The sequence below is a fragment of the Schistocerca serialis genome, chromosome 4 (assembly GCF_023864345.2).
Source record: "Schistocerca serialis cubense isolate TAMUIC-IGC-003099 chromosome 4, iqSchSeri2.2, whole genome shotgun sequence".
Lineage (NCBI taxonomy): Eukaryota > Metazoa > Arthropoda > Insecta > Orthoptera > Acrididae > Schistocerca > Schistocerca serialis.
The window spans coordinates 116,421,924-116,449,217 of NC_064641.1; the positions used below are offsets into that span (position 1 = coordinate 116,421,924).

The 27,294-nt window shown below is 45.0% G+C and overlaps 1 protein-coding gene across 1 annotated transcript in view; it reads right to left on the reverse strand.

The window, feature by feature from the left end:
* Nucleotides 1–1,362: 1,362 nt before the first annotated feature.
* LOC126474302 (mucin-2-like) overlaps nt 1,363–27,294 on the reverse strand; it is a 53,159-nt gene continuing 27,227 nt past the window's right edge. Inside the window, exon 3 of the mRNA XM_050101768.1 lies at nt 1,363–2,358. Coding sequence (XP_049957725.1) covers nt 1,363–2,358 — 996 coding nt within the window. The remainder of the gene's footprint in view (nt 2,359–27,294) is intronic.

Here is a 27,294-nt window from a genome sequence, read left to right on the forward strand (position 1 = left end):
ATTCCTTCTACTGAGTAAGATGTTTCTCCAATGTTCCTGACGCCGACTGGCTAACCTGCTGATGCCATCTACAGGAAACTATTGAGACGAATAAGCAGTGATATTCAGGAAATGGCATGACGTTATAATAATATATTTCATTTGATTTATGCTTCATTTATGGATCAGAGGCTCGAAACTTGTTCAGTTTTAGATTCCTTTTAGCATGCACATTCTTGTCTCACTCTGTTTTACAATTAGTTAAATAACACACTAACTATGTGTTGGAATAATAATATTTATTTCCATTTGCATTATTTTTGCAGTTTTTTTACATGAAATATGGACATCAGCGGCGAGTGAATAAGAAACAGCAAAGGGAAAGGTCACTATTATTGATGTATCCAAGCTGATAATACAAGTCTCACATACATCCACAGTTTTAAATTCAGAAGGAATCCCATTTTATCAACTTACTACAATATATATTTCAGTTAGACACTTCTCTGGCTCATCTTAATACTAAAAAATAAAGTTTTTTCGTACTAATAGATTCTTTTCTATGGCTGTTATCATCTTAGTGTTGTTGTGAAAGGAATTTACTTAAAAAATTTGTTGCACATAGACGTCTTCGCATATCTATGTGCTGTCTAAATGTCCATACCTCGAGACATAATTACCACATTTGATATGTTTTAATTTACAAAAATTATTGTACCTTGTTATAATAACACGATTAATTTTTTTCCAGCCAATGATTGCTCAGCGACAAAACTTGTGGTGTGAGAGGACAGAAGCTTGAACAGAAAACATACATTGTTCTGTTCAAAAACTGGTCAATTGTTGAGCATAATATTGCAAATGCCTGAAAACTAGGGTGGCTAACAACCAAACACAAAAAATTATGTTAGTGATAATTTAAATATTGTAAGGTTGCACCAATAAATTTCTCTATACAATAATGATGTTGTAGATGTTATTACTGAGCAAAAAACACATTAAGCGCCCTATTTGCTCAATATTTAATTTCGTGGTGTGGTGTGGGGGGAGTCATTTTCACAGAATTCTTTTTGTAACTCCCAGCATAAATAAAAACAAAAAAGTGAAAGGAAAAGTAATGCTTTCTACTGCTTATGTATCATATGCAGCATCACAGCTTGGAAGAACTATAGAATACAATTACATTAACACATATAATACAGGTCATATAACGTGATATTTCGCTCTTCTGACGATCAGTAAGGAGAAAGTCTTGCGGAAAGTCTTTGGCGCACTATGGTTGTGAAGTTTCCGGTACATAACGGCAAGTAACAATCGTCTGATTGTCGGCGTGGGTTGTGTACAGTTATGAGTAAATGGACAAAGTGGAAACTGACCTGTAAATTACACTGAATGAACTGGAGTCGCCTGTATGGTTTGTGACACAAGAAGAACTCTGGCAGTGGTCGTAGTCATGGTCGAGGTCGACGTTGTGGAGTCCACTGGCGGCAGCGGATGCGCCGTCGTCGTGGTCGTCGTGGCTGCTGCGGATGTAGACTCTGGTGGTGGTGTAATGGGCGGATGCTCTGTTGTTGTTGTTGTTGTTGTGGATGTAGACTCCGGCGGTAGGGCTGTAGATGGGTGCTGCGTTGTTGTGGTTGTCGTTGTCGATGTAGATTCTGGTGGTGGTGCAGTGGGCGGATGCTCTGTTGTTGTTGTTGTTGTTGTGGATGTAGACTCCGGCGGTAGGACTGTAGATGGGTGCTGCGTTGTTGTGGTTGTCGTTGTCGTTGTCGATGTAGATTCTGGTGGTGGTGCAGTGGGCGGATGCTCTGTTGTTGTTGTGGATGTAGGCTCCGGCGGTGGGACTGTAGTTGGGTACTGCGTTGTTGTGGTTGTGGTTGTTGTCGATGTAGATTCTGGTGGTGGTGCCGAAGATGGGTGTTGTGTTGTTGTTGTTGTTGTTGTTGCCGGTGTTGCCGTCGCCGTCGTCGTCGTCACTTTTGTCGTAGACTCCGATGGAAGACCAGTTGTCGTTGGTATTAGTGTTGTGATTGTCGTATCTACCGTCCATGTTGTATCTTCCGCCGTTGTCGAATCCAGTATTGTTGTCTCATCAGTCGTCAGTCCCGTCGTACTTATTTCCGATGTATCTTCAGTAGCCGTTGTGTCAGATGTACCTATAGGCTCTTCTGTCGTATCCGTAGGCGCTTCCGTCTCCAGTGGTGTTGTGTGTATTGTAACTCTATTATCTTGCGTCGGTTCTATTGTGGCCATATATGTTCTCGACACGTCTCCAGGAGTCGCCAACTTCTCTGCTGGTCTCTGATTTATATCTGCATGCTCTGCTGTTGCCGCCATCAACACCATCGTCTCGATCAGCTCGGAAGTACGTCGACTCTGCCAAGAGAAAGAAACTTTTGAATCACCAGTTTATGCACAGCTGTCCTTTTCGAAACATGGGTGGGTAAAGTTGTATAGCCCTGTCGGATGAAAGGCAGCTCAGCTCACTGAAAGACGATATATGTTTCTGATGTGTTGGCACACAGTTCGTTATGCTGTTCTGTACAGACAAGCACTGTCAGAAACTACGATAGCGTCTAGCGTATCTCAAGGGCCACTGCTATACACGAGATGTGTAGAAATGTAAAAGTAGCCTAATGAGTCTGTTCGCAGAGGACACAGTTGTGTACCGAGAAGTGACATCGTTAGAAACTTGTCACAGAATGCCGACTTGCAGATGATCAGCACCTATACTCCGTTCATTGTAAGAATAAACCTGATGTAAAAAAAAAAAAACACAAACGCGATTATTAGTCATATTCCGTAGCACATGTACACTGGTTTTGTTTCGCTCTTGGAAGTAAGTCCTACTTATTTATTAGCTACCGGGTGATCAAAAAGTCAGTATAAATTTGAAAACTGAGTAAATCACAGAATTATGTAGATAGAGAGGTACAAATTGAAACATATGCTTGGAATGACATGGGGTTTTGTTAGAACTAAAAAAATACAAAAGTTCAAAAAATGTCCGACAGATGGCGCTTCATCTTATCAGAATAGCAATAATTAGAATAACAGAGTAATACAAAGCAAAGATGATGTTCTTTACAGCAAATGCTCAATATGTCCGCCATCATTCTTCAACAACAGCTGTAGTCGAGGAATAATGTTGTCATCAGCACTGTAAAGCATGTCCGGGGTTATAGTGAGGCATTGGAGTCGGATGTTGTCTTTCAACATCCCTAGAGATGTCGGTCGATCACGATACACTTGCGACCTCAGGTAACGCCAAAGGCAATAATCGCACGGACTGAGGTCTGGGGACCTGGGAGGCCAAGCATGACGAAAGTGGCGGCTGAGCACACGATCATCACCAAACGACGTGCGCAAGAGATCTTTCATGCGTCTAGCAATATGGGGTGGAGCGCCATCCTGCATAAACATCGTACGTTTCAGCAGGTGTTTATCAGCCAGCCTGTGGATGATGCTATTCTGTAACATATCGGCGTACCTCTCACCCATCACGGTAGCAGTTACAAAACCAGAATCACGCATTTCCTCGAATAAAAAAGGCCCGATAACGGTAGATGTGGTAAATCCAACCCATACCGTGACTTTCTCGTCGTGCAGTGGAGTTTCCACGACAGTTCTAGGATTTTCGGTAGCCCAAATTCTGCAGTTGTGGTCGTAGACAGACCCTCGGAGCGTGAAATGAGCTTCGTCGGTCCACAACACGTTACTCAACCAATCGTCATCTTCCACCATCTTTTGAAACGACCACACAGCAAATGCCTTCCGCTTCACTAAATCTCCAGGTAACAGTTCATGATGCCGATGGATTTTGTACGGATAGCATCGGAGGCTACGCCTCAGTGCCAACCAAACAGTAGTGTATGGAATACCGGTGCGACGTGCGACTGCACGAGCACTGACTTCCCCGTGCGTAGACGAACCCGCTACAGTCTCCATTTCTTCCTGAACTGTCTCAGCAGCATTACGCCTTGTGCTTGGTCGGCCACCACGCGGTCTGTCGTCTAAACAACCCGTGGCTTCGAACTTCGAAATCATTCTCGCCACAGCTGCATTTGTCAACGGACCTTTACCCGTTCGAATCCCCTTCCTATGGCGATAGGATCATAACGCTGAACTAGCACATTCCCCATTCTGATAATACAGCTTCACTAAAAGCGCCTTTTCAGGTAACGTCAACATATTGCGACTGCTGGCGCATCTGATTCTCTCTCTTTTCAATTCCCCCCAAAGGGGGGCGGGCTGGCAGCAGCTTACTACGCTGCTCTACAGCCTACAGACTTTTTGTTAAAAATAGGAAGAAGAAAGAAAGAAGGAAAAACAGGCGATAAAATGGTGATTTAAAGTGTAAAATGGCGTAAAAATGAGGAAAGTTAAAACAGAAAGCAAAAGGGGTAGGCAATGTTGATAAAATACACAGGAATCAGACAAGTAACATAGTAGACAATTAAAAAAAACATGGCGACAGTCTGGTTTCTGTTCGCAAGAGATAAAAAATCACACCCAGCGACAGTATGATGGCTGTTCGCTACACTTCCCAAAAGACACAACACGGATCACTCACTGGAAAAACAAACCGTAAAACACTGCACGAAAATGGCGGCACAAATATGGCATTCCCGATCCAAAGGCAGATGGGGGGGGGGGGACTTGGAGAAGGGGGAAAAACAAGGAGGGAGGAGAGGAAAAAACGAAAAAGGGGGGGGGGGGAAGCAAGGAGGGAGAGGACTAATAAAGGGGGAGAAGGGCAGATGCGAGAGGGAATGAGAGGAGGCAGAGGAGGGAAATGTAAAAGGACTCAGGGGAGAGAAGGGGGCAAAGAGAGGGGAGGTGGGGAAGAAAGAGGATGGAAGGGGGGGGAGAGGGAGCCCGGGAAAAGGACAGAGGAAAGGAGGGGGAGTGAGGATCAGAGTTGATAGGAGGGATAAATGAAGGGGGAGAGGGCATCATCCGGGAGGGGGAGTTGATGGAAGCCACCTTGGGAAAGGAGATGTAGGGTGTAGAGATGGAGGGTAGGGGGGACACAACGGTGAAGACGTGGCAGGGGGCGGGGATCGGAGAGGAGAGGAGCAACCAGGGGGTGAGGGGGTTCAAGACGGCGGGAGGTGTAGAGGATGCGGATATGTTCGAGGAATAGGAGCAGATGGGGGAAAGGAATGAGATCATAGAGGATCTGCGTGGGGGACGGGAGGCGTATACTGAAGGCGAGGCGGAGTGCATGACGCTCAAGGATCTGGAGGGACTTATAGAATTTGGAGGGGGGGGGCAGATATCCAGGCAGGACTGGCATAACATAGGATGGGACGGATTAAGGATTTGTATGTGTGGAGGATGGTAGAGGGGTGCAACTCCCATGTCCAGCCAGAGAGGAGTTTGAGGAGTCGGAGGCGGTTGTGGGCTTTGGATTGGATGGAGCGGAGATGAGGGATCCAGGTGAGGTGACGGTCAATGGTGAGGCCAAGGTAGGTGAGGGTGGGAGTAAGGCAGACAGGACGGGCGCAGACAGTAAGGGAGAAATCCAGGAGCCGGAAGGAGCGAGTGGTACGACCTACGATGATGGCCTGGATCTCGGAAGGGTTGAGTTTCAGGAGTCACTGGTTACACCATGCAGCAAAAAGGTCAAGGTGATTCTGGAGAAGGCGTTGGGACCGGTGGAGGGTAGGAGCGAGGGCTAGGAATGTGGTGTCATCAGCATATTGCAAGAGGTGTACTGGTGGGGGGGGGGGGTGGGTTGGGGCATATCTGCCGTGTACAGGAGGTGGAGGGGAGGGGAGAGGACAGAGCCCTGGGGCACACCTGCAGAGGGGTAGAAGGTGTGGGAATTGGCATTATGGATGGTAACGTAGGAGGGGCGGTGGGAGAGGAAGGAGGCCACCAGACGGATGTAGTTGATAGGAAGGGCATAGGTTTGGAGTTTAAACAGGAGACCGGGATGCCAGACATGGTCGTAGGCCTTTTTGAGGTCAAGTGAGACAGAAATGGCAGAGCGACGGGAGTTAAGCTGGAGGGAGAGGAGATGAGTGAGGCGGAGGAGTTGGTCATCAGCAGAGAAGGAAGGTCGAAAGCCACATTGGGTGTTTGGGAGGAGGTGGTTGCGGTGGAGGTGGTGATGGATGCGCCGGGAAAGGATGAATTCCAAGAGCTTGCTGAACACCGATGTGAGACAGATAGGACGATAGGAAGAGGCATCAGATGGAGGCTTGTTGGGTTTGGAGAACATCAGGATACGGGAGGTTTTCCACAGGTCGGGATAGAAGCCAGTGGCAAGGATGACATTGTAGAGGGTGGCAAGGATTGAAAGGAAGGAAGGAGGGCAGTGTTTGAGGTGGCGGTAGGTAATGCAGTCGTGGCCGGGAGCAGTGTTGCGTTTAGTGCGGAGTGTGAGGCTGATGTCCTGTGTAGTGATGGGAGTGTTAAGTTCAGATGGTGGGGTGTGGCCCAAGTACTGGAAGCTAGGAGCAAGGGGAGGAACAGAGGTATTCGTACGGTCCATGACATTAGGGAAGAGGGAATAATCAAAGTGGGGATCATCTGGGATGGAAAAAACATCAGAGAGGTGGGAGGCAAAGTGGTTGGCCTTACTGAGGTTGTCAGGAAAGGGACGGTCATTAAGGAGGAGAGGGTACTGCGGGGTGGGGCGGTTCCCAGTAAGGCGGTGGAAAGCAGACCAATACTTGGAAGAGTTTATGGGGAGCGTGGTGTTGAGTTGTGTACATGTCTGGCGCCAGGCACGGCGTTTCTTCGCAGTAAGCAGGTTGCGGATGTGTCGTTGTAATTGCCGGTGGCGGGTAAGTGTATCCCGGTCACGAGCGTGGAGAAAAGAGCAGTAGAGGCGGCGGGACTCTCGAAGGAGAAGGACGGCCTGTGGAGGCAGGGCAGGGCGGTGAGGGTGGATGGCTTTGGTGGGGATATAGGTGGCGACGGCGTCAGACAAGGTCTGGTGCAGGAAGGCAGCAGTGTGAGAGATGTCATCAGGAGATTGGAGGGTAAGGTCGTGGCCGTCAACCTGGGTGTGAATGGAGTCCCGGTAGGCATCCCAGTTGGCACGGGAGTAATCATGGACAAGTTTAGGAGGGACGTCAGGGCGAGGAGCGTTGCGGGGATGTCGACCATTAGAGATAGTGAGGAGAACAGGAGCATGGTCACTGCCAATGAGGTCAAGGAGATTCTCTCTCTCATTACAGCTCCTTTTATACACGATTGTCATGCGCAGTCACTGACGTTTTGCTGTCCAGCGCCATCTGTCGGACATTTTGTGAACTTTTTTTTTTTTTTTTGTTCTAATAAAACCCCATGTCATTCCAAGCATGTGTGTCAATTTTTATCTCTCTATCTACGTTATTCCGTGGTTTATTAAGTTTTCATATTTATACTGACTTTTTGATCACCCGATATATTATTACTAAGTAACGTAAAATGAAGCTTTAAGACATTCAAATGTATTAGGAGCCATCCATCAAAGTTTTTCTTAACCACGCTTTAGTTATGTAGTTTTTATTTCAAAAATCGTGCATAGTCACAGCCTCTGTACTGTTGTTCTCTTGATTGTCGGCGCTGTTAATACGCAGTACCAAAATGGTGAGGCTGCTTCATGCTCCGTAGTGAAACACGCGTGTGGAACAGGGTTAAAAAGTGCCAAAAAATAGGTTTTTCTTAATGTTTGTCATAAATTTACAGAGGTAATTAATTGGCTTTGAAGTTTTCCGAGAGACTATATTACATACAGTTGCAACGAAGTTACACATTCGTGTACAGCGGAATCGGTAGCGTAGGAGCTGGTTCAAGTCTCGCAGAGTGAAGTTTTTTATCGTTCATTTTGAATTACCTACCTCTCGTAATTGTAAAATTAATCGTCATTTTTTATGAATAATGCACGTCTTCTTGCTTTCAATTACATATTGCACTCGAAATTCCTGTTTTCATTTCAAAAATAAATTCTCAACTATCGATATTTTATGAAAGACTTAATAAAGGTTGCTTATATTAATAAAACATGACATTTATTTTTAACGCAAAAATGAAAAACTAATACTCTTTATTTGGGCTATGTCCATTGTTTTATACTACAATTGTAGATAAGTATCGATATGCGTCGTAGAAACATGAAAAAAAATCATTTTCACAGAATCGAGCACACCATACAAATGCTTCATTTTAATGTGAACCCAACAGAATCGATCAGGAGCCAAGTTAAGGGATTTGGCTCGAGAAATAACAATACTGTTAAGCTGCCAGACCTGCTGGAACTGACGCACGCAGCTTTTTCACATCTTACTGCCGAACGTTGGCCGGGATGTAGAATGAAACGTCATAAAAGAAGAGGAGAAAATGCGGCACCTGGATGGCTTCGTGGATTCTATTGTTTATCGACTCGTTATAAACGTGGCAGATGACAGTTCCAGTACTGAAATGTAATTTTCGGATGTGGATGAGGAAGGAGCTGAGAGTTTACCAGACGCCTGATTGTAATTAATACTTTCACTGGCTTCAGTATTAAATAGTGCGGTGAAATCCCTGCAGTATGCTTTTGCATCACACATTAGTCGCTCAGAAAAATTACCCCGTGTTTAAATTAGAAATTTTCACCACTCTTGTTTGTAATTAGAATACTATTCCAGCTGAGAATGAGAGCATTTTATGCTTTCCGTCAGGTCGCCTAAAAAGGAAGCGGTAGTGCTGGAGTTTTGCCGAATGTTATTTCATTCTGTTTAAAAATTAAATGACATTCGAAACTATATTGTTTCTTTGCCCGTCTCTTTTTATGTCTGAACTGCAACTGCTCACATCATTGCAGGTTTATTGGATTGCTGGTTGGCCAGTGTTGCCCAAGTTCAATGCGCCGGTTGTCCCGCACATTATCGCTCAATAGCCTGTGTGTGCGTGTAATACAGCGTAAAACTTATCTTTGTGATCGTACTTGACTGTACTGGTCACAACATGGCTTCCGCTCCACGTGAGACGAAATCCAATGATATTCAAGCAAACGCGGAAGAATACATGGAGTAATGTTTACATCAGGTTTATTGTTGTGATGAATAGAGTACGAGCGGCGTTTGAAAAGTCCGTGCATAGTTTGAGAGATGGCACCACCGGCGCGTGTCGAGGTCATGTTTAGTTAGTAGCATCTTTGGAAAGACCGCACACCAAGTTTCATCCATATTGGTCTATTTCTTTGTGTTTGGCATTCGTGTAAATCAAGGAAGTGATTGTCAAAAAATGGACGAAAAAGAATTTAGTGTAGTGATTAAACGTTACTTTATGAAAGACTAAACGCCTCAGGAGACTAACGAGAAGCTTGATAAACATTATGGTGACTCTGCATCTTCGATTATAACAATTTATAAGTGATTTCAAAATTTACGGAGTGGCCATATGGGCACAAGTGATTCTGAACGTTCTGGACGCCCTGTGGAGGTTACGACTCCAGAAATCCTTTATAAAATCCATGATACGGTGATGGATGACAGAACAGTTAAGGGGGGTGAGATTGCTAGTGCTGTGGGAATCTTGAGTGAATGGATACATAATATTTTGCATAAGCATTTGGACATGAGAAAGCTATCCGCAAGATTGGTTTTGCGATTGCTCACGCTTGACCAAAAGCGGAATCGTGTGAAGTGTTGCGAGGATGGTTTGCAGCTGTTCAGGAAGAATCCGCAGGACTTTAAGCGTCATTTCGTCTCTGTGGATGAAACATGGATGCATTACTATACTCCTGAGACGAAAGAACAATCTAAACAATGGGTTACCAAGGGAGAATCTGCACTAAAAAAGATGAAGACCATTCCTTGGGCCGAAAAGGTTATGGCGACTATCTTTTGGGATTCGCAAGGGATAATCCTCATCGACTATCTGGAAAAGGGTAAAACTATTATAGGTGGATATTATTCATCGTTATTGGACCGTTTGAAAACCAAGCTGCAAGAAAAATGCCGACGATTGGACCGCAAAAAAGTCCTTTTCCATCACGAAAATACACCAGCTCACTCCTCAGCAGCTGTGGTTGCAAAACTAATGGAAATAGGATTCCAACTCGTTTCACATCCTTGGCTCCCTCGGACTTCTATTTGTTCCCCAATTTGAAGAAATGGCTGGCGGGACAAAAGTTGTATTCAAACGGGGAGGTGATTGTAGCAACTAATAGCTACACTCCTGGAAATGGAAAAAAGAACACATTGACACAGGGGTGTCAGACCCACCATACTTGCTCCGGACACTGCGAGAGGGCTGTACAAGCAATGATCACACGCACGGCACAGCGGACACACCAGGAACCGCGGTGTTGGCCGTCGAATGGCGCTAGCTGCGCAGCAGTTGTGCACCGCCGCCGTCAGTGTCAGCCAGTTTGCCGTGGCATACGGAGCTCCATCGCAGTCTTTAACACTGGTAGCATGCCGCGACAGCGTGGACGTGAACCGTATGTGCAGTTGACGGACTTTGAGCGAGGGCGTATAGTGGTCATGCGGGAGGCCGGGTGGACGTACCGCCGAATTGCTCAACACGTGGGGCGTGAGGTCTCCACAGTACATCGATGTTGTCGCCAGTGGTCGGCGGAAGGTGCACGTGCCCGTCGACCTGGGACCGGACCGCAGCGACGCACGGATGCACGCCAAGACCGTAGGATCCTACGCAGTGCCGTAGGGGACCGCACCGCCACTTCCCAGCAAATTAGGGACACTGTTGCTCCTGGGGTATCGGCGAGGACCATTCGCAACCGTCTCCATGAAGCTGGGCTACGGTCCCGCACACCGTTAGGCCGTCTTCCGCTCACGCCCCAACATCGTGCAGCCCGCCTCCAGTGGTGTCGCGACAGGCGTGAATGGAGGGACGAATGGAGACGTGTCGTCTTCAGCGATGAGAGTCGCTTCTGCCTTGGTGCCAATGATGGTCGTATGCGTGTTTGGCGCCGTGCAGGTGAGCGCCACAATCAGGACTGCATACGACCGAGGCACACAGGGCCAACACCCGGCATCATGGTGTGGGGAGCGATCTCCTACACTGGCCGTACACCACTGGTGATCGTCGAGGGGACACTGAATAGTGCACGGTACATCCAAACCGTCATCGAACCCATCGTTCTACCATTCCTAGACCGGCAAGGGAACTTGCTGTTCCAACAGGACAATGCACGTCCGCATGTATCCCGTGCCACCCAACGTGCTCTAGAAGGTGTAAGTCAACTACCCTGGCCAGCAAGATCTCCGGATCTGTCCCCCATTGAGCATGTTTGGGACTGGATGAAGCGTCGTCTCACGCGGTCTGCACGTCCAGCACGAACGCTGGTCCAACTGAGGCGCCAGGTGGGAATGGCATGGCAAGCCGTTCCACAGGACTACATCCAGCATCTCTACGATCGTCTCCATGGGAGAATAGCAGCCTGCATTGCTGCGAAAGGTGGATATACACTGTACTAGTGCCGACATTGTGCTTGCTCTGTTGCCTGTGTCTATGTGCCTGTGGTTCTGTCAGTGTGATCATGTGATGTATCTGACCCCAGGAATGTGTCAATAAAGTTTCCCCTTCCTGGGACAATGAATTCACGGTGTTCTTATTTCAATTTCCAGGAGTGTATTTTGCAGACTTGGACAATTCGTATTATTCGGAAGGGATCAACAAATTAGAACAGCGTTGGACAAAGTGTATAAGTCTAAAGGGAGACTATGTTGAAAAATAAAAAAGGTTTACCCCAAACACGTAAGTAGTTTTTATTTTTGCGCGGACTTTTCAAACAACCCTCGTATAGTTCACAGATTGACAGCTGACCCTCAACGTAAGCAAATGTAATGCAACGCTAGTGAAGGGACGAAAAGATGCGACTGAGAGACAGGATATCAGTCACGACCTTCTCGCATCTAGGAAATCAACCCAGAATAGTTTAAGGTGCAAATTAAATGAATAAATTTGATCGTAGAGAAGGCAGATGGCAGACTGAGGTTGATTAGAAGAAGCAGAATGAAGTGTAATACACTCATGGAAGAGATTGCTTGCGATATACTCGCTCCAGCAATTTTTGAGTATTGTTCGCCCGTCTGGGACCCTTGCTAGGTTGGTTTCCGTAGCATTGACAGAAGAGAACGCAGAAGTTGATTCGCTGCGACTTTGTTAGGTCAGCGAAATGCTCAACAACCTGTAGTGGAAGACTTCGCTTGAAAGATATTGCGCTTCGCGAGTAGCCTTACCTACAAACTTTCGAGAACTCACTATCGAAAAGGAGTCAAGAAAGAAAGGACTTCCTTCAACCACGTAAAGAATACGACGATAAAACTGGATAACTTCGGACTGACACAGAAGGGTACCAACGTTTTTTCTTCCTGTGTACCATCCAAGATCGTGAAAGGTGGCTGCCCTATTCGCTATGGTAATTCTGAGTATGTCATGGTCCATAAATGTGAGTTAATTTGTAAATTTGATAAATGTTTTCGAGCTTTGTAATACCGCTTTAACAATGCCTTTGTAATTACACTGATAAGCCAAAACATTGTGACCTCTGCCCACTCCGACGTTGGATGCTGTCTGGTGGCGTTGCGGTAACTAAAGTATGTAAGCAGGGCAGTCACGGATGAGGAATCACCCTTGCGGACATGTGGGCTGCAAATGGGGAAATACATTGAGGTAAGCGACTTTGATAAAGGGCAGGTTATTATTACGCAGACCATGGGCGTACCCAGCGAGGGCCAGAGGGGGGGGGGGGGGGGGGAGAGCTGGGAAGAAGAGGAGAAGTTTATAGAAATGATAAATTTAGCGATAAGCAATCCGCTCTGCTATTCGCAGGCATGTTACGTCGCCAAGGAACAGCGTATTCGCTTGTAGGCAGTAAGGGGCCGTGACTATGTGAAGTTTCTAACGAACAATATCGTTTCTCCTACCATATTTAAATGTAAAATGCTTTTCTGCTCCTAAATTATTAATTTTTTAGTTACAGCTGACGCTAACTGTAGATTAATAGCAGTTGACGTGCAGGTTATGACAAGCAGTAGATGGCGAGACATTTAGTGCAAGTGATTTATAAAATATTTTTTAGAACGTTTCACAAAACTGGCCATCACCGAAAAAACTACCGGGCACTTCAGTAAAAGCCCCATTAGGGCTGCCTGAAGCCCTTGCTCACTTGCGTAATTTAATGAGTCCATTTTCTGGATTGTTACTAAGTGACGAAGAAAGATCATTTACCAAGAAATTATCGGCGGCTAGAGTGCTAGTGAAACGCACGTTCGGATTTTTGACGAGCAAGTTGCATATTCTCCCAAAGAAAAAAAACTCCTTTAGAACACCAAGATATTGTTATTCAGTGCATCTCCTTCTTTCATAACATATTAATCGATAAAGGTAGACCCAAAATCTCCCTTCAGTTGAGTTTTTACTACGACATAATCGAAAACAGTGCTTTGAAGCATGCTTTCAGAAGAAAACAGTGGAGCTTCAAGAAGGATGAGGAGCGGAGGAGAGGTGTTCAAAACCTGTCAACTGTCATTATTGCAAATTTACATCATGAATCGTTTATTGAATACTGTAACTACTGGGGCTATCATTTCTTTACTAAAATGATAAAATTTGTACGTAACTCAAATATGATAATATACCAAAGTTTATGCGTTTCTTGTCTGTAGTATTTTTGGTAGTTATTTATTTTAATTTTTTGTACTTATTCAGTTCATTCCAAGCTTGGCATACCAGACCTCAGTCGTGGCAGTGTTTGTTTTTCTGATCCCACAACACGGGATGTTGACGTACATATGGGACTTTCGATGTCCATCGCATCCAAAGTTGTATTTTTAAACAAGTGCATTCTAATATTTAAAATGTTTATTGAAAGCAGTTTTTCACTAGTTTCCTGTTTCATTTAATAAGAACTTCTGCATGTTTTCTCGGATTGTACAAGTGCATTCTTGTATTTAAAATGTTTATTAAAAGCAGTTTTTCACTGGTTTACTGTTTTATTTAATAAAAAGTGCTGTATGTTGTTTCGAGTCCTTGTTTCCTGAGACTAGTATGACCTGCCCCCCCCCCCCCCCCCCTAGTTCAGATCCTGGGTACGCCCTTGACGCAGACCCTGTGAATGAGGATCTCGAAAACGGCGAAGCTGGTCGAATGTTCAAGTGCTACTGTCGTGAGCATCTACAGATAGAGGTACAAGGACAATAGAACTACCACTAGGCACTAAATGGTTGGAGGTCCACGACTCTTCACAGAACGTGGGGTTTGGAGGCTTCTCTGCTCTGTACAGTAGGATAGATGTTGATCTGTGACATATCTGCAGAAAGAGCGTTATGCTGGTGCACGCACAATTGTTTCGTAGCACACCGTTCATCGCACATTGTTGAACACGGAGCTTTGCAGCACACCACCCCTACGTGCTCACACGTTGAGCCAACGACATCGTCAACTGCGATTGCAGTGGGCACAGGGCCATCGCGATTCGACCGTGGATCAATGGAAACGTGTCGGCTCTTCGAGGGAATCACACTTTTTATACACTAGGTCGATGGTCGTCTTCACAAACGCCGTCGTCGAGGTGAACGGCGGCTCGAAACGTGCAGCGCGACACGAACGCAGTTTGGAGGGAGCAGTAGTATACTATGAGAGACATTCTCCTGCTCTTCCATGGGTAGCAGCCGAAAACCTGCTGACAGCTGCGAACCACCTGCATCCCTTCATATTTGATACTTATATGGAGCGTCTGCCATCTAAGCAGCAGTTCCCGAGCGAGTCCCGGTCGGGGCACACATTTTCACCTGTCTCCGTTGGTATATAACAGCGCCCGTCAGCAGCCGAAGGAATTCATATAATTCTAATTTCTGTTCTTTCGGGACTTCTGTAAGAGTTCGGGGAATATGCGTGCATCCGCACAGAAGAACAGACATCATATCCATATAAGTATATTGCCAGAACTATATACATACATGGATATGGGGACTGTTCTTTCGGACATGTCCGAAAGAACAGACACTATATTCATAAAGTATATAGTTCTGGCAATACCGGCCATGACCTTCTTCTTCTGTGCGGATGCACACATGTTACCCGAGCTCTTAAGGGACTTGGTAAGAATGTCTTCCACGAATAATGAGTATGTTGGGTAGGGACAAAATGTTCAAATGGTTGTGAAATCATATGGGACTTAACTGCTAAGGTCATCAGTCCCTAAGCGTACACAATACTTAACCTAAATTATACTAAGGACAAAAACACATACCCATGCCCGAGAGAGGACTCGAACCTCCCCCGGGACCAGCCGCACAGTCCATGACTGCAGCGCCTAAGACCGCTCGGCTGGGTAGGGACACTACGAATGTAGTGTGTGGACATATATGGTGAGAATGTGGGTCTCGCGGGAGGCGTGCGCGAGATAGTCCCTGCAGTCGCACTGTTCTCTGCGCCCTCGGTGGCTCAGATGGATAGAGCGTCTGCCATCTAAGCAGGAGTTCCCGAGTTCGAGTCCCGGTCGGGGCACACATTTTCACCTGTCTCCGTTGGTATATAACAGCGCCCGTCAGCAGCCGAAGGAATTCATATAATTTTAATTTCCTTCATACTTGATGTCCTCACGGACGGCGATGTCTTCTTTCAGCAATATAAATGTCCGTGTCGCGGGGCCAAAATCGTGCTACAGTGGTTTGAGGAGCATTATAGTCAACTCACGTTGATGTCTCGGCGACCACACCCGCCTGATGTAAATCCTATGGAACCCGTCTGAGTCGTTTTCGGGCGCCATCACAGCGTACGCAAATCAGCGGCCCGTTATTTACGCGAATCAAATGACGAGTGCGTAGACATCTATTGACGCATATCTCCGCAAACCTACCAACAAACTGTCGGATCCCTGATAAGCAGAATCAGTGATACATTTCTTTGCAAAGACGGACAAACAAGCAATTAAGCAGGTATTTATAATGTTTTGTCCTATCAGTGTAGACACTTTCGAAGTGCGTTCAAGACAAGAGATGTTGGACAGAGAGGTTAGCTTTACTTTGTCAGAGTAGACCCATAGTGTTCTAGTAGCAACAGTGTGGTAATGTACTTGTTATGAAATGGACTGAAGCTGGTCTGTCCTGCAGCGGAGGTAACATTATTTGGAGCAATTTTTGTAATATGACGTTTAAAGACAGATATCTAAACAAAAGGATTATAATACTGAATGAATGAGAAAATGTAAAATTTAAAGGTAACGTGGTTTGCCATATTTGTAATTACTATAGTTCGCTCATTGTTATAACAGTGCTTATGGTTTAGATTTTCTGCAAGGTTTTTTGTAATGAAGTTGGTTTAGATTTTCTGTAAGGTTTTTTGTAATGAAGTTATATGGTTCCGTCTTCCACTGCAGTGATAAATGCTAAAGAGACATTTTACGAATTAGTCCGTGTGTGCAAAGTGTGGAAAGTTGTATTGTTGGAATGACTTAACGAAGCTCAGTTGAAACTTAAAGCGCCGATTTTGTTATTTCTTTGTCGCCGAGGTTGGTACCCGATTTTTCATTTGCTGTCATAGTTTTGACTGCACACTCCCATTGCACATCGCGAGTGGTGTGCTGAGTAACATTTCTGAGTGTTGACGAAATCCCGTCTTGCATTGCACAACGCCAGTACGGTGAGTGAAACTTAATTCTAAGAGCCAGGTCACTATTTTATATACATAAAAAAAAAGTTTAAAAAAACAAGATCGCAGAGCAGACGAGCGATCCATTGCGCAAAGGGAAGCCATAAATTTGATTATCATTGTAGTTCATATTGTCAGTCCGCCACGATAGCTGAGTGGTCAGCGAGGCGGTCTATCGCGCCAAGGGGCACGGGTTCGATTCCCGGCTGGATCGGAGATTTTCTCCGCTCAGGGACTGGGTGTTGTGTTTTCCTCATTACTATTTCATCATCGTCAGTGGAAAGTAACGGGAATTCACCACTCGAATCACTTCCCTAGATGCTCATGCAGTGGACCTCTCTGACGAGGCTTCCCCCATGACAAGACCTGCCGTAAGGCAGAACGCAAAGTAAGTTTTCGTAATGTCAGAGTGCATTTACGAGAATAATATCAGTAAAAGTTGCAAGGTCGAGTGAAACGTTTTATGAAAGTGCTACACTGCGATTTCACACAGATTTATCAGATAAAGTCAAACGCGTTTTATTCAGTGATCATTTGTTGTGTGATTAAGAAAGTAGTCCTGGTACAGCAATTGTTTTCTAAATTAACAAAGATTCGCAACATTCAGAGTCAACATTTAACCCAAAGTCATTTTGTCACAGAGGCAGATAGCGTACGTAAATTTGATTGAGAACGGATTTCTTTCTCGCAGTCGTATTATCTGATCGACTGGTTACTCTGGATTTCCAATCGCATAGCATGAGCTTCACGTATTTCCACCTCAAATAAGCTTCAGATATTTCCAGTCAACATTTCTCAATTACTCGCTTTGCATGCTTTACCGTCTGGTTTCACAATTATGAGATTATTAATACATTTGAAAGAATACTTTCAAACGGTATATGAATGGGAAAAATGATGCCATTGCACCATATGCCGACTCCAGACACTGAATTGTGGTTTGCCGATAGCAGTTGTAGGTGTGGTTGTAGTGCTGTACAGGCGGACCAGGAGAAGTCCCAGGAGCTTGTATAGCTTGCGTAGGATACGGTGGATGATGCGCAGTCGCCAGTTTTCGTCCAAATTGCTGGGCGAGTTTATTCGTTTCTTTGGTCGGGGAGGCCGATAAGTGCTTTCCAGAATAAAGGCGCGCACCCCTCAAACGATTTAACAGAAACTATTCGGTAAAGAAATTTCATTCTTGCTTTACTTGCAGCTTTATATGTCGGCCTAACGATGATGTGCCCATCATTTCATTAATGGTCATAGTCATTGTGGTATTTGCGTGTAAGTTGGACACTTTGCGAAATTCGGGAAAATATACAATGAAAAATAGATTTCGCTATGACTTTGTGTTTGGTTCATTTTACGTAGTACACTATTGGCCATTAAAATTGCTACACCAGTAAGAAATGCAGATGATAAACGGTTATTCATTGCACAAATATATTATACTAGAACTGACATGTGATTACATTTTCACGCAATTTGGGTGCATAGATCCTGAGAAATCAGTACCCAGAACAACAACCTCTGGCCGTAATAACGGCCTTGATACGCCTGGGTATTGAGTCAAACAGAGCTTGGATGGCATGTACAGGTACAGTTGCCCATGCAGCTTCAACACGATACCACAGTTCATCAAGAGTAGTGACTGACGTATTGTGATGAGACAGTTGCTCGGCCACCTTTGACCAGACGTTTTCAATTGGTTAGAGATCTGAAGAATGTGCTGGCCAGGGCAGCAGTCGAACATTTTCTGTATCCAGAAAGGTTCCGTACAGGATCTGCAACATGCGGTTGTGCATTATCCTGCCGAAATATAGGGTTTCGCAGGGATCGAATGAAGGGTAGAGCCACGGGTCGTAACACATCTGAAATGTGACGTCCACTGTTCAAAGTGCCGTCAATGAGAACAAGAGGTGACCGAGACGTGTAACCAATGGCACCCCATACCATCACGCCGGGTGATACGCCAGTATGGCGATGACGAATACACGCTTCCAATGTGCGTTCACCGCGACCATCATGATGCTGTAAACAGAACCTGGATTCATCCGAAAAAATGACGATTTGCTATTCGTGCACCCAAGTTCTTCGTTGAGTACACCATCGCAGGCGTTCCTGTCTGTGATGCAGCGTCAAGAATAACCGCAGCCATTGTCTCCGAGCTGATAGTCCATGCTGCTGCAAACGTCGTCAAACTGTTCGTGCAGATGGTTGTTGTCTTGCAAACGTCCCCATCTGTTGACTCCGGGATGGAGACGTGGCTGCACGATCCGCTACAGCCATGCGGATAAGATGCCTACTATCTCGACTGCTAGTGTTACGAGGCCGTTGGGGTCCAGCACGGCGTTCCGTATTAACCTCCTGAACCCACCGATTCCATATTTTGCTAACACTCATTGGATCTCGACCAACGCGAGCAACAATGCCGCGATACGATAAACCGCAATCGCGATGTGCTACAGTCTGACCTTTATCAAAGTCGGAAACGTGATGGTACGCATTTCTCCTTCTTACACGAGGCATCACAACGACGTTTCAGCAGGCAACGCCGGTCATCTGCTGTTTGTGTATGAGAAATCGGTTGGAAACTTTCTCCATGTCAGCACGTTGTAGGTGTCGCCACCGGCGCCAACCTTGTGTGAATGCTCTGAAAAGCTAATCATTTGCATATCACAGCATCTTCTTCCTGTCGGTTAAATTTCGCGTCTGTAGCACGTCATCTTCGTGGCGTAGCAATTTTAATGACCAGTTGTGTATGAAATTTAACTAACATATTGAATTTTTCTTTAGACATGGGTAGATGTATCTATCTGTCACCAATCTCGAGAAAATTGATCTGATGTAGCACACTCATTTGCGATCGCGCCGCGCCAACGATAAAGCCGGAGTGAAAATCCACAACATTCCTCATATTTCATAAATGGTTTCAGATATCGAAATGAGATTTTGGCAAATGATAGCATGCAAAGAGGAGAGTATTTACCATATCGTTATCATCTAAAACTTCTTTATTCTAATAACTACGGATTTTTTCGGTGAAAGAATGTTATTTCTAAGGGCTATCGATAGCTGTGAAACGAGAAATGCTATGGATTTTGGAACGACATACGTGAAGACGTTACTCGTTTTTTGTACCTAGGATGTGCCTTTAATTAGCTACTGGCTTTACTTTCCCTCAGTTCATTACTTAATAAACTTAACAAACCACCGTTTCAGAATTGCCCCGCAATTGTGTCTGCACGTGTTAGTCAGAGGAGACAGTGTAAACTCCACTGAGTTTCGGCATAAGAAGCAAATTTTGACATGGCAACCGGAGAAACGTGTAGGTTTTACTCAAAATTCGTCACTCACGACGCTTCCTTAAAGTTACAATAGGTTAACAAGCCAGGTGAAAATAAATCGCTGCATTTTCGGCGGAATTCTTTTTAGATACTAACGAAAGCGGGGGTAGCAAGTAGATCTTTTTTAATGCCACCACGCAGGTGTTGGCGTGGAGGGGCCCCACGTAATAGTTACGTCTCGAACTACCAAAATTGGCGACGTAGCAATGAGGCAGCTGATGTTTGTCTTTTTTTCGCTCATTTGATATTTACCGCTGAGATTTCGTCATTTGTGCTAAGTCTAGTTTCCTTTAGAGCGCGGCGGAATGGCACATGGCAGCTGCAGCTGCTAGTGCATCAAGGTGGCTGCAGAAGCGTCAAGGTGGCACACGGGATTGGTGTTCCCGTCAGAAGCAGCAGCCGCCAGCGGAAATCAGTGGCAGAACCGAGCTATCAGGAGGGACCAACGCAAAGCGCTTGGCAACTGGCACTTCGGACAGGGTAAATACGCCATTAGGGCTCGGAATGGTGAATTGGTGCCATAGTTCTAAATGAATCCATGCTGTCCAGAGATTGTATGTTAATGACTGTACTAAGTATGTTAGAACATGTGATTAACTGTACCGCCGGCCGCGGTGGTCTAGCGGTTCTAGGCGCTCAGTCCGGAACCGCGCGACTGCTGCGGTCGCAGGTTCGAATCCTGCCTTGGGCATGGATGTCTAAGTTCTAGGGCACTGATGACCACAGATGTTAAGTCTCATAGTGCTCAGAGCCATTTGAACCATTAACTGTACCGTGAAACTACACTACTGGCCATTAAAATTGCTACACCACGAAGATGACGTGCTACAGACGCGGAATTTAACCGACAGGAAGAAGATGCTGTGATATGCAAATGATTAGCTTTTCAGACCATTCACACCAGATTGGCGCCGGTGCCGACACCTACAACGTGCTGACATGAGGAAAGTTTCCAACCGATTTCTCATACACAAACAGCAGTTGACCGGCGTTGGCTGGTGAAACGTTGTTGTGATGCCTCGTGTAAAGAGGAGAAATGCGTACCATCGCGTTTCCGACTTTGATAAAGGTCGGATTGTAGCCTATCGCGATTGCGGTTTATCGTATCGCGACATTGCTGTTCGCGTTGTTCGAGATCCAATGACTGTTAGGAGAATATGGAATCGTTGGGTTCAGGAGGGTAATACGGAACGGCCTCGTATCACCAGCAGTCGAGATGACAGGCATCTTATCCGCATGGCTGTAACGGACGTGCAGCCACGTCTCGATCCCTGAGTCAACAGATGGGAACGTTTGCAAGACAACAACCATGTGCACGAACAGTTAGACGACGTTTGCAGCAGCATGGACTATCAGCTCGGAGACCATGGCTGCGGTTATCCTTGACGCTGCATTACAGACAGGATGGTGTACTCAACGAAGAACTTGGGTTCACGAATAGCAAATCGTCATTTTTTCGGATGAATCCAGGTTCTGTTTACAGCATCATGATGGTCGCGGTGAACGCACATTGGAAGCGTGTATTCGTCAGCGCCATACTGGCGTATCACCCGGCCTGACGGTATGGGGTGCCATGGGTTACACGGCTCGGTTACCTCTTGTTCGCACCGACTGCACTTTGAACAGTGGACGTTACATTTCAAATGTGTTACGTCCCGTGGCTCTACCCTTCATTCGATCCCTGCGAAACCCTACATTTCAGCAGGATAATGCACGACCGCATGTTGCAGGTCCTGTACGGGCCTTTCTGGATACAGAAAAGGTTCGACTGCTGCCCTGGCCAGCACATTCTCCAGATCCCTCACCAATTGAAAACGTCTGGTCAATGTTGGCCGAGCAACTGGCTCATCACAATATGCCAGTCACTACTCTTGATGAACTGTGGTATCGTGTTGAAGCTGCATGGGCAGCTGTACCTGTACACGCCATCCAAGCGCTGTTTGACTCAATACCCAGGCGTATCAAGGCCGTTATTACGGCCAGAGGTGGTTGTTCTGGGTACTGATTTCTCAGGATCTATGCACCCCAAATTGCGTGAAAATGTAATTACATGTCAGTTCCAGTATAATATATTTGTCCAATGGATACCCGTTTATTATCTGCATTTCTTCTAGGTGTCGCAGTTTTAATGGCCAGTAGTGTATATGAAGCAAAGATAGATTTTGGTGAAGATATGGTCATTTTTAAAGTTATTTTCTCTATTATAGAGGATGGTCAGAAACAGTCTGAAAAGCTAATAAGGTGGTAGTTGCAGTGAGGGTGTGGTGAGAAGTAGCTGTTAAGAACAAAATTCGATACGTTGCGCCGTTTCCAAGTTATTTAGCGTTGAAACTAGCCAGTTGGGTCGTCGCGCGCGCAAATTCAAGTACTTGCGCCTGCTAAAAAGTGGCAATGCCCAGACATCTGTGGATCTGCGAGTTACCACTTGTTCAAATGTTCATTACCAGTTAAAATGTGCTTTTTTTGGAAATGATAAATTTAAAGTAGGCGAGCAGAAGCGAAACGAGGAACAAGCTTGGAGAATCTGTCTTTGGCAGACTTATTGAAACTGCACACGCTACATTGTGATTGGCTAACTTCAATGTCAGATAACCCACAAATGCCGCAGAGTACAGAATTTTGTTTTTAACAGTTATTTCTCTCAACAATCTCCCCTGCAACACCCTTACAAGCTTTGCAGACTTCTGCTGCTCACCCAGTATATTTGTTCACACATTATTTATGTGGTGTTCTTTTACTATCAATATCCTTGAGAAACTGTTCACTATCTTGTGAATATTGAAGATGGTGTACAGGATATTATGTTCGGTACTTAACACCAAGGTGTTCGCAGTCAGCTGCAATCACGTATGTACATCTACATCTGCAACATACTCCGCAAGCCACCTAATGGTGTGTGGCGGAGGGTACTTTCGGTACCACTATCTGATCACTCCAACCCTGTTCCACTCACGAATAGTGTGTGGGAAGAATGAATGTCGGTAAGCCTCTGTATCGGCTCTAATTTCCCGAATTTTCTCCTGGTGGTCAATTTGTGAGATGTATGTGGGTGGAAGTAATAAGATGTCCGACTCCTCCTGAAAAGTGCTGTCCCGAAATTTTAGTAGTAAATCTCTCCGTGACGCACAACTCCTCTCTTGTAACGTCTGCCAGTGGAGGAGAGGAAAATTTGCAATATATATAGGAGTGTCATAGGCAGTATTTTAAGAATATGGACAAGTACTGTGCGCTGTCGGTTACTTTCTATCTCAGTTTTCATCTGAAAGAATTAATTATTATCTATCGAATAACCTATAGAAATGGATGTCTCTTGTTACACCTTGAAATTGTTTGTGTGCAGCATTTACTACAACACGTCAGTCAACGATTTTTGCAGCCTCCTTAATGGAAAGCGCCCGGGTAGAGCGTCTATCGTTTCTATAACAACATGCTGCTCTTCATGGTACGTCGTCTGACGTGACAGTGTTTGCCTATCGATATTACAACCTCGTTGGAGAGTAGCCTGCTGCCATATCTTTGGAATGGCATCTATACTTAATATGGCAACCAGTAGCTTCTAAATGGTTCTGCAACAGGCCCAGAGAGGACAACCCATGTACTGTCAAAAAATGGTTCAAATGGCTCTGACCACTATGGGACTTAACAGCAGAGGTCATCAGTCCCCTAGAACTTAGAACTACTTAAACCTAACTAACCTCAGGACATCACACACATCCATGCCCGGTCGCGCGGTTCCAGACTGTAGCGCCTAGAACCGGTTGGCCACTCCGGCCGGCCCATGTACTGTCGAAATGATTTTTATTTATCTCATATGTTTAATATTTTTACATATTTTATCTGACAATTGCTGTTGAACCAGCTAAGTTCCATGTATTTTTATTTTTCATTCTAGCCTTTTTCTTTTAATTACGAAATTTTACGTTATTATTTGACTTTTAATCCATTGGTTAGCGATGATATCATTCTGTCAAAAGTGGGCGGAGCCTCCAGTTTTTAAGTAAGACGTGCACTGCTCTATCTAACAGTGATTTACCACCAGAAGGAGGTTCCTGCTCATGCAGCATTTTGCTAATTTATCATTTTATATCTTTGTAGTTTTATATAATGTTCTTTAATGGCCGGCCATTGTGGCCGTGCGGTTCTAGGCGCTTCAGTCTGGATGTGTGTGATGTCCTTAGGTTAGTTAGGTTTAGGTAGTGCCAAGTTCTAGGGGACTGATGACCTCAGATGTTGAGTCCCATAGTGTTCAGAGCCATTTGAACCATTTTCTTTAATGTATGTAGCCCTCTGATCAGACCTTGTATTTGACTTGTAGGTCTGAAGATGACCACAGACGTGGTCGAAACCGGTTACCAGAATAAATAAATTTGTGATCAAGACTGATTTTAATAGTAACTATTAGGAATAACATTGATCACTGTCTGCTCCCACGATGTATTCAAAAGTAAATATGCAGCCTAACACGCACAACACGCAAATTCACAGCGACATCTATTTTTCACTGCAAACTAAGGATCTCTTTCAATAGTTTACCTACTATCGAAATGTCACAATAACTATGACCATTAACGAAATGATAGGGGGTTCTTTCATGAAGCTGACGAATTAAACTATAAGATGTGCGAAAATCAGAGTTTATTAAGGAGTAGTTTGTTTAAAGTCCTCTAGGAAAGATCGCAGATCGGCCGGCTTGTGCGGCATGCTGTTCAAGCGAGGCTGCCAGGTTCCACGCCGAGTAGGCTTGGCATTAGACTGCTGCACCTGTTGACGCTCCCAGCACACGCTGACAACTACGCTTCCCTCCACTCGCTCCGTACTGAACTGTCAAAAGCCGGTACTTATTTTAACCGCGCTATACATCTACATCTACATCTATACTCCGCGAGCCACCTTACGGTGTGTGGCGGAGGGTACTTATTGTACCACTATCTGATCCCCCCTTCCCTGTTCCATTCACGAATTGTGCGTGGGAAGAACGACTGCTTGTAAGTCTCCGTATTTGCTCTAATTTCTCGGATCTTTTCGTTGTGATCATTACGCGAGATATATGTGGGCGGTAGTAATATGTTGCCCATCTCTTCCCGGAATGCGCTCTCTCGTAATTTCGATAATAAACCTCTCCGTATTGCGTAACGCCTTTCTTGAAGTGTCCGCCACTGGAGCTTGTTCAGCATCTCCGTAACGCTCTCGCGCTGACTAAATGTCCCCATGACGAATCGCGCTGCTTTTCGCTGGATCATGTCTATCTCTTCTATTAATCCAACCTGGTAAGGGTCCCATACTGATGAGCAATACTCAAGAATCGGACGAACAAGCGTTTTGTAAGCTACTTCTTTCGTCGATGAGTCACATTTTCTTAGAATTCTTCCTATGAATCTCAACCTGGCGCCTGCTTTTCCCACTATTTGTTTTATGTGATCATTCCACTTCAGATCGCTCCGGATAGTAACTCCTAAGTATTTTACGGTCGTTACCGCTTCCAATGATTTACCACCTATGGCATAATCGTACTGGAATGGATTTCTGCCCCTATGTATGCGCATTATATTACATTTATCTACGTTTAGGGAAAGCTGCCAGCTGTCGCACCATGCATTAATCCTCTGCAGGTCCTCCTGGAGTACGTACGAGTCTTCTGATGTTGCTACTTTCTTGTAGACAACCGTGTCATCTGCAAATAGCCTCACGGAGCTACCGATGTTGTCAACTAAGTCATTTATGTATATTGTAAACAATAAAGGTCCTATCACGCTTCCCTGCGGTACTCCCGAAATTACCTCTACATCTGCAGATTTTGAACCGTTAAGAATGACATGTTGTGTTCTTTCTTCTAGGAAATCCTGAATCCAATCACAAACGTGGTCCGATATTCCGTAAGCCCGTATTTTTTTCACTAAACGTAAGTGCGGAACCGTATCAAATGCCTTCCTGAAGTCCAGGAATACGGCATCAATCTGCTCGCCAGTGTCTACGGCACTGTGAATTTCTTGGGCAAATAGGGCGAGCTGAGTTTCACATGATCTCTGTTTGCGGAATCCATGTTGGTTATGATGAAGGAGATTTGTATTATCTAAGAACGTCATAATACGAGAACACAAAACATGTTCCATTATTCTACAACAGATTGACGTAAGCGAAATAGGCCTATAATTATTCGCATCTGATTTATGACCCTTCTTGAAAATGGGAACGACCTGCGCTTTCTTCCAGTCGCTAGGTACTTTACGTTCTTCCAGCGATCTACGATAAATTGCTGATAGAAAGGGGGCAAGTTCTTTAGCATAATCACTGTAGAATCTTAAGGGTATCTCGTCTGGTCCGGATGCTTTTCCGCTACTAAGTGATAGCAGTTGTTTTTCAATTCCGATATCGTTTATTTCAATATTTTCCATTTTGGCGTCCGTGCGACGGCTGAAGTCAGGGACCGTGTTACGATTTTCCGCAGTGAAACAGTTTCGGAACACTGAATTCAGTATTTCTGCCTTTCTTCGGTCGTCCTCTGTTTCGGTGCCATCGTGGTCAACGAGTGACTGAATAGGGGATTTAGATCCGCTTACCGATTTTACATATGACCAAAACTTTTTAGGGTTCTTGTTTAGATTGTTTGCCAATGTTTTATGTTCGAATTCGTTGAATGCTTCTCTCATTGCTCTCTTTACGCTCTTTTTCGCTTCGTTCAGCTTTTCCTTATCAGCTATGATTCGACTACTCTTAAACCTATGATGAAGCTTTCTTTGTTTCCGTAGTACCTTTCGTACATGATTGTTATACCACGGTGGATCTTTCCCCTCGCTTTGGACCTTAGTCGGTACGAACTTATCTAAGGCGTACTGGACGATGTTTCTGAATTTTTTCCATTTTTGTTCCACATCCTCTTCCTCAGAAATGAACGTTTGATGGTGGTCACTCAGATATTCTGCGATTTGTGCCCTATCACTCTTGTTAAGCAAATATATTTTCCTTCCTTTCTTGGCATTTCTTATTACACTTGTAGTCATTGATGCAACCACTGACTTATGATCACTGATACCCTCTTCTACATTCACGGAGTCGAAAAGTTCCGGTCTATTTGTTGCTATGAGGTCTAAAACGTTAGCTTCACGAGTTGGTTCTCTAACTATCTGCTCGAAGTAATTCTCGGACAAGGCAGTCAGGATAATGTCACAAGAGTCTCTGTCCCTGGCTCCAGTTCTGATTGTGTGACTATCCCATTCTATACCTGGTAGATTGAAGTCTCCCCCTATTACAATAGTATGATCACGAAACTTCTTCACGACGTTCTGCAGGTTCTCTCTGAGGCGCTCAACTACTACGGTTGCTGGTGCAGGTGGTCTATAGAAGCATCCGACTATCATATCTGACCCACCTTTGATACTTAACT